This window comes from Solanum verrucosum, unplaced genomic scaffold (genome assembly GCF_900185275.1).
Source record: "Solanum verrucosum unplaced genomic scaffold, falcon-dt-bn FXZP01000141.1, whole genome shotgun sequence".
Taxonomy (NCBI): domain Eukaryota; kingdom Viridiplantae; phylum Streptophyta; class Magnoliopsida; order Solanales; family Solanaceae; genus Solanum; species Solanum verrucosum.
This window is the reverse complement of record NW_026020335.1, coordinates 677801-691163: the sequence shown is the minus strand read 5'-3', so window position 1 is coordinate 691163 and position 13363 is coordinate 677801. Positions and strand designations below refer to the sequence as shown.

General features: G+C 36.6%; 1 protein-coding gene across 2 annotated transcripts in view; it reads right to left on the bottom strand.

Annotated features, from left to right (window-relative positions):
* Positions 1–2660: 2660 nt before the first annotated feature.
* Positions 2661–13363, bottom strand: part of LOC125836849 (kinesin-like protein KIN-7K, chloroplastic) — a 54814-nt gene continuing 44111 nt past the window's right edge. For both annotated transcript variants that reach the window (XM_049516009.1, XM_049516010.1), the window contains exons 18-24: positions 8681–8902; positions 6481–6621; positions 6260–6385; positions 6036–6086; positions 5865–5912; positions 5577–5780; positions 2661–3576 (exon numbers count right to left, since the gene is read on the bottom strand). In XM_049516009.1, coding sequence (XP_049371966.1) covers positions 2983–3576; positions 5577–5780; positions 5865–5912; positions 6036–6086; positions 6260–6385; positions 6481–6621; positions 8681–8902 — 1386 coding nt within the window. In that variant the 3' untranslated portion in view covers positions 2661–2982. The remainder of the gene's footprint in view (positions 3577–5576; positions 5781–5864; positions 5913–6035; positions 6087–6259; positions 6386–6480; positions 6622–8680; positions 8903–13363) is intronic.

Here is a 13363-nt window from a genome sequence, read left to right as displayed (position 1 = left end):
TATGATTGAAAAATTTTAAAAATATTTTTTTTCTATTCCTCAAATTTTTTAACTGTTATTTTACTTCATCCTGACTATAAATTACGAGGTGTGCAGGGACTTGTTGACACTTTTTATGATACTTTAGAAATTTTACCGGAAAAAATTCAACTTGTGAAATGTGTAAGTCTAGCATAAAAGTAGAAGCAAAGATTTTGTATGAAAAATATATAACTACAGGAAATACTCAAGGAGAAGTTGGTCAAACTTCTAATCCTCAGAGTAAAGCTCGAATTTCAAGTTATATGCGAGGTTTTCTTGGTCTTAATTCTACTAACCATGATGATTTTGAAGAATATCTTAATCAATCTTTAGAAACAGTGGAAGACGGAGATGGCAATGAACAATTATTAGCATGGTGGAGGAGGCGGAGCATTGCATTTCCAATTTTGAGCAAAATGATTCGTGATGTTCTAGCTATTCAAGCTTCATCAGTTGCATCAGAGGCTGCTTTTAGTGCGGCAAGGTTTCAACTTGGCAATCATAGACATTCATTGGCGGAAGAAAGTTTGGAAACATCAGTTTTATTTAGAAACTGGGTCAACGCCGAGAGGAGGAATTATAATTTGCCAAAGTTAAGTTCCAAACAAGAAGCTTGGATTAATGCGGTAATTGGATCTAGTGATGATGAATTAGAGTCACAAGAGTTTCTAGCAAGTTTGTCAACACTGGAGGATGTTACCGTCAATATGATGCGACAATTAGAATTGAATTTTAAAGGAGAATACAAATGTTAGATTACATCCGAGAACTAATTGAAACAGAACCCTTCCTAGAAGGTGGCTGCGTAAATTAGTTACTCCACTAATATTTGTAAATTGTAACTTCTAAGTTCTAAGTTGCAATTAGATTTTATTGAATAAATTTGAAGGCTTTATTCAAGTCTTTTTTTATATAACTATTGTCTTGCATTTTAATTTTAATTTTAAAATACTAACTCCACTAATATTTGTAAATTGTAACTTTTAATATTTTATTGTTTTTGTATTAAATCAAAACAAAAGACTACATCACTATTTCAAGTTAAATTCTTTTAAAATATTTAAAATACAAATTTGAACTTCTCAAATTTGAAATTTCAAACTTGAAACTTGAAATTTTAAATTTGAAAACTTAAGCATTTTTTATTAGCTAAAAATGTTATTGAAAACTAAATAAACTAAAAATGTTATTCAATACAAATAAATAAACATATAAAAAAAATAAAAATCCCACGTCCCGTCCCGCCAAACCCCGTCCCATCCCGTATATATAGTGGGACGGGATGGGACAAATTTTTACCCCCCCAATCCCAGTCCCCCCCGAATCCCGGCCAAGGCGTCCCCTGTCTCGTCCCATCCCCCTTCGTCCCGTCCCCGTCCCCATCCCCATCCCCTGGCCAGCCCTAGCATGCATTAGTCTTGTGTATTACTTGTACCTTGTTTAGTATTTTCTAACCTATGTATAACTAATGATCGCATTAGTTATACACTCTACTGTCAATTAAGGTGTATATTATCAATACCATGATTTCTAGGTATTAGCAATGCAATGATTTTAATGCATGCATTAGCTCAATTAAAGACTCAATTGCCCCTCAAATCACTTTTTACATCTTTTTCATCATAATAATGGAGGGTATCTTTGTAAAAAAAAAATTATCTAATATATGTTATTTTTAATGCATCAAACCAAACAATGCATAGAAATAATATTTGCATAATTAATGCAAGCATAACTAATACATGCATTGTTAATACAAGCATTACTAATACACTCTATTTAGCATTATTCTTATACACTCCACCTAAATGTTTAGTTTGTTTGATACATCACATACTGACAGCAGATCCACCAAATTAGTGAATTTATTAATTTTAAGAGTAATAAAATGAAATTAATCAAATTACATGATCAAGATATACATATTTTTTACTTTTATTAATAATATTAATGAATTTATTATTTCAAAGTATAACAAAATGAAATTAATACACTCCTTAATTTCCGCCTTATATTAAGAAGTTTGATTAATTTAAATTTTCAAAATTAATTGTCCATTTTTCTGAAAATCCTCAATTACTCATCTAATTAAGGAAATTAATTATAACAAATTAATTTAAGCAAATAAAATATGCATCTCGATTTTAAAATTCGACGGGTACACGTATTTCGTGGATTCATTCTCATGTATCCTAAGCACGAAATATGTTAGAGGAAGTAATATTTGAACTATCGAGAATCTTAGTAATTAGGACCTAAACTAGTGAGATTTATGTAGTTTGCCCAAAAAAAAATTGGCATAATACATAAATATGTCATTTAGCATGACTTCACCTAACATCTATGTCCTCCAACTTTGAGTATGCACAAATAAACACCTAAACTTGTATAGAACTAAATAAATAGACACATTTGTCCTACGTAACATCCTACATGACAATTTTGTGTCCTATGTGGCATCCTACATATATTATGTCATGTAAGATGTATGTTTTTACTTGTTCAATTTTATACAAGTTAAAAGTTTCCACTTGTAGACATCCAAAGTTGGAGGCATAAATGCCCACTAAAGCCAAGTTAAATGGCGTATTTTATGTATTGACAGCATTTTGGAAAGACTCAAAAGTGGAACGTCCAACTCAAAGAGGGAAAATAATTCTCTCCCCTACAATACTTATTGCCTTGTAGAGACAACTGATAAAAGGTAGCAAACCAATTTCCCAAAATTAGTGCGCAAAATGCATGCCTATGATTCATTCCAGCTATAAAAATTGCAAACATCAACCACTGTACAAGTGCAGTAAGTTCAACATGCACAAACCAATGCAGGGAGTCCCTCGCGACTAATTTACCTACAGTGGCACATAAGGGGAAAAACAGAATGGCCCTCCTAATCTGCAACAATCCTACTAAACTATCATACAATCACAACTCACTCTTAGTTCTAAGTACAAACATCCCTCACTGACGCCTACTAGACTGCACAACACTATCCCAAACCTCAAAACCATCAATTCTTTGGCTTTCTGATATGGTTGATTCAGAAGGTTCAGATTCAACTCCCTGAGACTTCTTTAATTTTGCAATTTGAACCCACATATTTGCCAGTTCGTTTTCAAGATAGGCTTCTCTTTGTTTGGATTCTTCAACCTTACTCTGTAATTCAGCTTCTTTATGATCCCTTTCCACAAGAGCAGTTTCATATGAAAGCTCCCTTTCCCGGCTCAAAGTCAGTTCTCTTTTCATTTCTGCACTCAATACATTTTGCTCATTTCGTCTCGGATGAGGATCTCTTCTTCCATTTCGCATGGCAACACTTGGCTTACGCTGGGTAGAGGAACTCTTCTGGGCAGCAAGCTCAGCAGCTAATTTCTCATTATGATTCATTAGCTTCGCAACTTCTTCAGAAAGTGCCTTTAATTCAACCGCTGCTGCAGACGCTAGCCCTTTGGCATATGTACTTTCTTCTGCCAATTTCTGGTTCCGGAGCTCCAGTTGCTCCTTCGCCTCAACCAGTTCCGTCACTCTCTTGTGGAGTTCTTCAATCTCTCTTGCCTGACAGGAGCAAAAGCAACAATTCAGTTTACATATTGTTGTGGATGAGGATGGTGGATACATTACACAAGAATGTTAACTACAACTTAATATGTATGGGGTACTCCTTAAGTATTTTGAACATTTTGTGTGTAATACAAACATGTATGCATAGATATAAATCTGTAATCTCTCCAAGTGCCATAATGGGACAATGCCCCCCCCCCCCCCCCCCCCAAGTGAAGTGTTCATATCTTTTGCCTTTTTCTTTTACAAAAAACAATAAATTGTGTTATTTTGTACCATACAATTCTTTTTTTTTGGAATCTTTTTTCCCCAAAAGGTAATGAGAAGAATTCTAGAATGGATGCTACCTATGCCAGGACCAAGGATAAATGGGAGCTTTTTTTATAAGACCTTCTCAATTGTAGACAATATCTAGTTATGAGTAATTCCAACAACTTCATACAATTCTTTTCTTTGTGGAATCTTTTTCATTCCTAGGAATATTTGTAATAAGTGGTCCTTCATATTCATTGATGAAGTTATCAATCTAAAATGCTATTTTTCCCCACCCTGCATTGAATGTAATTTCTGGAATAATAATGACAGATCTATTCCCTCCTTGCACTGTAACAATGCTTATAAATCTTCCGAACTTGTGTTTTCTCAAACAAAAGAAGTTTGCCTGTTGCTTGCGTAATTACCACCTTCTCATATGAGATGATTTATAAGCAAATTGTAGAAGGACGCCGGAAATAAATCAGAGGTCACTGGAGAAAAAGATTCACCCCTCGAAAACTGTGCCTGAGAGCTTTTCTACTTTTAAAATATAACTTATTTTGAATATGCACAGAGATCATGTCACTCTCTTTGGGATTACACTTATTAAAAGAGTAGGTTATTGAAAGAAACATTTTCTGAAGACAACTTGAGGGCTCTAAAACTGATCCTAACACAATCCATCCCTCTAATTTCAGAACTCTCTATTTCATATCTTGCCCAAAAATGAAATGTTCTAAACCAACCAGAGAATCTCTCCTTCTGTTCTTGTCTGAAAAAATGTTCTAAACAAAATATTGGAGTACCTGTTCAAAACATCGAAAAAATTACTCTAACCTACACAGTAATGGAGCTCCATCTTAAGTAGAGAATGACACAACACAATCATCAACTAGAGCACTTAGTTCGTATTACAATTTTTTTTTATGACCATGGTGTCCGGGCCAGCTTTTGTGCACCTCAACTAATTCCACAGGATACCTGCCACCTCCCACCAGCCACAGGTACCACCTAACTCTGTCCACCAAGGATAGGACAGATGGAAGAATCACCTAGTGCTTTTTGTCTCCACTAAACCTGAGACCTCAGCGTTCTCAACCACTTCATTGACCACTAGGCCACACCCTTGGGTGCAGTTCGCATTACTATTAAAGATGAAAGACTTATTGAATATGAATATACCGCAAGAACAAGCCATTCCATAGGGTATATACTTGTGGCAGAAGCTGGAAACTGAGTACAGGCACCCTCTTCCAGTCGGAAAATTAAAATAGCTTAGCCTCAGAGATTAGGCATTGCAAAGATTAGGTATTACAAGGAGAAAAAGATAACAAGCCAAAAGTTGCATACACATACACTTATATTTAAACAATAATAATGTGATTATCATGGAATGTTGCATCAAAAAGAAATATGATTGTCAGCATATTTAACAGTAGGTGGCAAACTCAATAAGAAATCCTAAAGACATTTGCAGAAGGTTTTCTAGATGTGGAGAAACACTTTGCAAATAAAAATGGGAACAAAATGTAAAATGCTGAGAGAATATGACCTTAAGCTTGAGGCTGATTTTATCCCTCTAGTAAGATTCTTTTTGTTTCATCTTTCTCATTCTAGCAAATCATTTTCTTTTGTGTTGCAACAAATATATATATCCCAAGGTATACGAGTTGAGTGGCCAACAAGACAGTAGATGATATGCAAGAGTTTCTACTCAACAGATAAAAACATATAAGAACCTGGGCCTGAAGAAATAATGCTTCTTTTGCATCCTTTAAGGCAACACTCTCCTTTTCAGCTCTTAGTTCCACAAGTAAACTTTTGGTCTCAGATAGACGTTGTGAATGGGCAACTGATGGAGTGCGGTTTCTCTGGTCTAGGGCATCAGAAAGCTGTTGTTTTAAGGACACAATTGCTTCTTGTAGATTCTCACATTCATGGGTCTATCAAAATAAGAAATCTCATTAGACCGGATTACATGGATCAATCAAAATTCCATGAGGAAACAGCTGAAAGAGGCAGTCCACCTTTTGATTTAGCTGGTCCTGAATTATTCTATTATCGGCAGTTCTAACCTGGCAAGAGCAATATAAATGGATTATGATGTTTCCTACAATTGAAAGGATATGTATAAAATCGAACTACAAGGAGAAATGGAATAAATAATATTCTTAGTGAAGGCATGCAAGTCATACTACCTCAAGTTCAAAAGACTTATCATGCAACTGTGCCAAGAGCTCAGCAACAGACTGCAGAATACAGACAAAAGAAAAAACAGTGTAAATAGAGAAATATACTTTCACATATCTGCTGTCATTCAACAGTAGAAGAAACAAGACTGTTTTATTTTTTGATGAAGGAAACCAGACTCTTTTATTTGATAAGGCAATAATTTTATTGTTGTAGAAGAAGGCAAACTTACAACAGTTTCTTCCTGGTTCTCCATCTTTTCACAAGGGCTAATAATGGACTCAGCAATTTGCATCTCCAATGAAGCTATTTGTTCATTCTTCATTCTTATTTCATCCTTCAATGTCCTAATCTCCATCTTAGGCACTCAAAGAGTTAATAGTCGGTAAGTATAACAGTTGCATTTAAAAAGAAAACAATAAGATGCACAAGATATTGTTTCATGACTTATACTTGCACTTGTTCTTTCTTTGGACTCTGTGTAGCTTCCTCAGACAACCGTTTTAAAACACCTGTATGCAGTGCCACTTCACCGGACAAAATCTTTTGCTGCTCTCTCAGAAGGTCAATTTGATCCATTGTCTTCATGCTAGTCTATTACACAAGAAGTAAAACTATGAGTAACAAGACCATGAAAAAGCACTGTAAACATGAAATTGTCTATATATGCTTAAGCACAAAGCTGACAGTGATTCCATGTGGGAGCTTTCTAGTATTTATTTCATGAGGTAAAACTTTGGATCCAATCACTAGTTTCCTCATCTGGGACTTCTCAGAGAAACTTCACACACCCTAGAAATGGAAGAATTTAAGAGCAGCTTTTCCAGATCAACACTATATTTAACTTAATCTGCTAATCCAATATTGGGGTTTGCTACATGACATTCAATAGATGTGAGAAATATAGGAAAAGAATATTATTGAATTGTTGTTGTGTACATTATTACATTGAGACCCTATTTATAGACCCTAGAATACAATCCTTTACCAAGTAGGATACTATTTAGTATTCCTATTTCTATTTCTATTACTATTCCTATTCTAATAGGATTGTATAAACCTATTCCTATTCTAATAGGATTGCATAAACATATTCCTATTCTTACACTCCCCCTCAAGCTAGTGTATACAATTCATGTACCTAGCTTGTTACAAATGTAATTAACACGAGGACTGATGAGGGGCTTGGTGAGATATCTGCAAGTTGATCACTCGACTTCACAAAATTGACAATCAATCTCAATGTGCTTGGTCTTCTCATGAAATACTGAATTTGATGCAGAATGCCGATAAAACACAGAGTGATAAAATTACAGTGTTGGAACTTCCCAAACCAATGCCGATAAAACACAGAGTGATAAAATTACAGTGTTGGAACTTCCCAAACCAAGCTTGCAAAGACTGTTTCAGACCATAGAGTGACTTACGTAATCAACATACAAGGCTACTAAACTCCCCCTGAGCAACAAAATTAGGTGGTTGCTCCATATAGACTTCTTCACAATGCAGCGGTCGTTGTAAGTGCTCAAAATCTAGTATAAAGTATATGGATCATGTTGAAATCAATAGACGAGTCGATATCAAACAAGTCACCGAAAAACTGGCCAGAACATGCTCATATGTCGGAGTACTAGATTTGATGGCTAAAAGTGGTCACAATCTAAGAAATAAAATTATATGGATAGGGTCAGAATGATGTCACAACCCAACTAGAAAATAGAAAAAATATAGGATAGTTCGAATTGATGGAACAACCCTATTGAAAAAGAGAAATAATATGAGTAGGGTCGGAATGATGGCACGACCCTGCTAAAAAAGAAAAATTATACGGGTAGGGTTGGAATGATGGCACAACCCTACGCAAATCAGATTTGAGGAGTCACCGGAAAGACGAATGGAACTATGCAAATCAAATCTGAGGAGTCACTGAAAAGACACATGATGCTATGCAACTCAGATATGAGAAAATAGTTCGAAAAAATCCACGGTACTACACAAATTAAATATGAAAAGTAGTCCGAAAAGATGCACGGTGCTACACAAATAAGATATGCAAAAAAAAGGTAGTCACCAGAAGGATGGCATGGTGCTACACAAATTAAATATGAAAAAATAGTCACTGGTACGGTGCTACACAAATTAAATATGAAAAAGTAGTCACCGGAATGATGACACGGTGCTACACAAATTAGATATAAGAAAGTAGTCACCGGAATGATGGCACGGTGCTACACAAATTAGATATGAGAAAATAGTCATCGGAAAGATACACGGTGACGGCTAACATAATCGTTGGCCAGACGGGCAGCATATATTAGTAATAGCCGCCCGCCGGCAGCGTAAGCTCTTAGATTTTCTACCAAGATCGTAGAGGCTCTGATACCATGTGAGAAATATAGGAAAAGAATATTATTGAATTGTTGTTGTGTACATTATTACATTGAGACCCTATTTATAGACCCTAGAATACAATCCTTTACCAAGTAGGATACTATTTAGTATTCCTATTTCTATTTCTATTACTATTCCTATTCTAATAGGATTGTATAAACCTATTCCTATTCTAATAGGATTGCATAAACATATTCCTATTCTTACATATACTAATGTTCACTTCTTTATCAAACATTGCAAAAAATATTAACTTCCATACCAGAGGAGTCTCCTGGTCCAAAAGGTTGTCTTCTGGAACTTCGTTATCCAATCTAACATCAGATAAATGTTCTGCTGATGGCGTGCTTTCTGTGGGTATAGAGTGTGAGTTTCTCAATTCCATGTGATTTTCAGCTTGAGGAGTGGATGGTATACTAGTTGACTTAAGTCCACTGGATCTATCACTAGTGCTAGCCAAGGTACCTGACCCACTGTCTCGTCTCTGCAAATAAAAGAAGAAGAATTTGAAGCAGCACAAGTAATAAGGTAAGGAAGTCCCGTTGAAAGCAGTAACTCAGATCATGGCGACTATTTTCATTAGTTTCAAAGGCTTGATTGACCCTTGGGATTGAAAGCATACAACACTAGAAACTGTTGCAATATAAACTGCAGTAAAAATGTAATCAAGGTACGCATAGAATTAAACCAACCATGCTATCCTTGATCAACACAAACTTCTTCTTGTTTTTTCTGAAACTGGTAACTTCATATAAATCTCATTCTGAGCAAAACAGTACATAGGTTGTACTGAAACAATATTTACAACATTTACTTCAAAATCCTATTATCTTTATCCTGAATTGAATCTAGAACATCAATTACAGAGACAAAATCATTAGAGTATGACTGATTACACCAAAATGATAGCATCAAAAGACAATTTACCTCTAATCATTGACCAACACAAACTTCTTTTTTGAAACTAGCAACTTTGTATGTATCCCATTGTGAGCAAAACAGTACATAGGTTGTACTGAAACCATATTTACAACATTTACTTCAAAATCCTACTATCTTTATCCTAAAACAAATCTAGAACATCAATTATAGAGATAATATCATTTGAGTATAACTGATTACACCAAAAACATAGTATCAAAAGACGGTTTAGCTTGATCTTTTGCTTACTATCTCTATACTACAAAACATCTAGAGTTCCTCTCCTCCCAGATTGTCCACCAAATGCCAAATGCTAGCAGGGACAATTATCCATTTATTTCTGCTTTTCGCTGCACACCAGCTTCCTCCCAACCTCCCAACTCTGGATTGTTCATAATCTTTCCGGGCATAGTCCAAAGTATTCCCTCGAGATTTAAGAATATCCTCCACAGTTGCTCAGTGACTTTGCAGTGAAGAAATAGATAGTTGACTGTCTCAGCAGTCTCACCACAGAAGAAACACCTAGGGCATAATGATATCCCACTCCTCATCAAATTATCTTCAGTCAGTACTGCTTCCTTGGCTAACAACTATACAAAGCAGGCCACTTTGTGTGGTATTTTGACTTTCCAGATACCTTTCCATGGCGAATTGATTGGACTCTGGGTGGAGTGGTTCATCCAATTGTAAGCATTACTCACTTTGAAAAGGCCCTTTTTGCTTCCTTTCCACCATAACGTATCTGGTTTTTCTTCCCGAACATTAAACTAGTCTATGTTGCTGAAAAGGTCTGCCACCCTTTGAATCTCCCGGACATTTAACTGACTTCTAAAATGAAGCTCCATCCTTGAGGTGACCAGTGCTCTGCGCACTAGTCTTCTGCTGGTGAGACACTAATGAATGTATCTATGGAAAAGGGCTCCTAGCTTGCCTGCCTCATGCCATTCATTCCTCCAGAAATAATTTTTTCTCCATTACCCACTTTGATCGTAGTGTTGGCCTTGAATTCACTCCACAAAGATCTGATAGACCTCCATAAGCTAACTCAATAGGGTGTGGTTGTCTCCATGGTCATCCAATTGTCTTCCTATCATACTTTGCACTGATGACATCCTTCCAAAGAGACTGATTCTCATTGCTATATTTTCATAGCCGTTTCATTCTCAGAGACTTACTCGGAATTTTCAGATTCTTGATTCCGAATCCCCCTCGTCTCTTTCCAGCTATCACTAAAGTTGTATCCCTTCATTTCACTGTTTCCTTGCCAGAGAAATTTCCTCCTGATTTTATTCAGCCTGTTGATAATCCCAATTGGGATTGGAAATACAAACATCATTTAGGTTGGAAGGGAATCAATGACTGAGTTGATGAGAGTCAATCAGCCACCCCCCAGATAAATACCGAGTCTTCCATCTTGCCAATTTCTTTCCACACTTCTTAATTACACTATTCCAAAGTTCTGAAGGTAGAAATTTGGCTCCCAGTGGGATCCCCAAGTAGATGGATGGAAGATCCCCTATTTCACCACCTAAGATTGCATTCAGTGTTCTCCATATTTTGCACAGCATTAATAGGGTATAAGAAGCTTTTCCTCTGGTTAATGTGTAAACCATAAATCCCTTCAAAAAGCACCAAAAAATCACCCTCAAAGGTTTGAATTTATCTTCATCAGAATCATAGAGTATAAGTGTATCATTTGCATATTGTAGATGAGTGATCTCTATACTGCCTCCTCCAGTTCTGGCAACATCAAAACCTCTGGGCCATCTATTCAATTTTGTTGTCATGATCATATTGTTAAGCCCCTCCATGGCTATTATTAAAAATAGGAAAGCTGACGAAGGGTCTCCCTGTCTGAGGCCCATTTGTGCACTGAAAAAGCATGTTGGTGAGCCATCGATGAGCACAGAAAATCTCACAATTTAGATGCAGTATTTAATCCATTGGATCCATTTCTTCCCAAAACCCATTCTCTCCATCGCATCCAAAAGATATTCCCAGTTGACATGGTCTAGCTTTCACAAAATTTCAGGCTTCTATTGCCTCATTCTGTAATCTACTGCTTCATTGGCTATTGCGACTACATCCATAATTTGTCTACTTTTAATGAAGGTCATTTGTTGTGAATCAACAAGTTTGGCCATCACACCTTTTAGCCTTTCGGTCAACACTTTGGGAAACAGTTTATATATGCTGCCAACCAAGCTAATTGGCCTGAAATCCCTCAACACTTTGGCTCCTTTCATATTTGGGATGAGAGTTATAAATGTAGCATTAAGGCTTCTTTCCAACATTTTTTATTCATAGAAATTCTAGAAGGCCATCATAATGATCTGCTTCAACACTTCACAACATTTTAAAGAAAAATCCCATGGTGAAACCATCTGGACCAGGTGCCTTGTCAATTGCACGCAGTTTTAGGCACCTTAAGATTTCACTTTCCTCAAAGCTTCCTTGTAGTGACTCCTTTTCTTCCTCTGTCTATCTGGGACAATTTGTGAATCAGTAGGCAGCTCTCCATCTTGTGGTTTCTGAATATATCTTCTTATAATAATCCACTATTTCCCATTCAATTCTAGCTGGATCCTGAGAAAGTTACCCCTGAATTAGAAGTTGGTCAATGCTAATGTATCTCGTGTGGATTTGTCATTTTGTGAAAGAACTTGGTGTTTCTATCACCCTCCTTTAGACACAGTGATTTTGATTTTCGTCTCCAAGAGATCTCTTCATTGTTAATCAGCTCCTCATATTCCAGGAGAGTTGCTTCCCTTCTTGCTGTCAATTCTTCTGTCAGTCTTCACTCTTCCGGAGCGTCATCAAAATCTGCCAACTTTTTGAGTAAATTCTTCCTTTTTGACCCCAAGTTTCCTTGCTCACTTTTGCTTCATTCCTCAAGCTTGTTTTAAGCCTTTAAGCTTGGATGCAAGAATGAAATCAAGTCTTCCACAGAAGTTGAAAGAGCTTCATCAATCCTTGATTCTAACATTGAATCCTTCTGTACCTGGCCAACAGTTTTCAAACTTGAAGTAATTTTTGTTCGTTTCATGCTCCCCTTGTAAAGCAAGTGGTGCATGATCTGAGATTAGTATCCTACCAATCCTAGAAGCTATCTCTTGGTAATCCCCTTTGAACGAAATATAAGTGTTGTCTTCTAGCTGTATATCAATTAGCTTCAAATCTTCAATGAAATCAGAATGTTCTCTCATGCCCCTTGTTCTTCTCAATCAATTTCTTTTCTCTGATACGAATCTAACTACATTAAAGTCCAACAGACAGCCCAATGCCCTTCCATTAATCCCCTAACATCTCCAATCTCCTCCCACACTAGCCTTCCTTCAGTATAGGAGTTAGGAGAATACACCCCTGTGATGTGACAAGAATAACTATGTAATTGTGCCTCAAACTTGCAGGTTAAAGTGCAAGCACCTGTTTCCAGAATTTCAGACTTCCATACCCTACTATCCCACAGCAGCAGATCCCCCCTCTAGTTCCACTAGCCTCCAGGCATGAAAACCTGACCCATCTGCCTCCCCATAGCTGTTTCACCTCCTCTGATAAGCCCCCTCCAGTTTAGTTTTTTACAGACATGATATCTGCATTCCATTCTACCACTAAACTCTTTACCAATCTATTTCTATCTCTGTTGTTCAAGCCCCTTACAAAACAACATACAAATTTGAACTTCATCAATAACAGTTTAACTGATTCTTCCCGTGTTCCTATTCCCACTTTTTTAAAATTTCACATCAAACCTCACAAGACTTTACAGCATTTGAGAGCCTTTGAGTCTTGTTCTCTTACAAACAGCCTCAACCTCCATTGCTTGTCTAGAACTATCTACTTGTAAAAGCAACTCCAAATCTTCTCTTTACGGCCCTGAAAATCTGCCCCAATAGATGATGTCTGTCTCGTTGTGGTAGAATAGTACTCCACCATCCGATCTGAGTCCCGGTCAGTGACAGCAGCTGATTGCTTTTTCTTATCGGGGGCCTTCAAGGAGGAAGCGGCCTTTTTCCAAAATTCC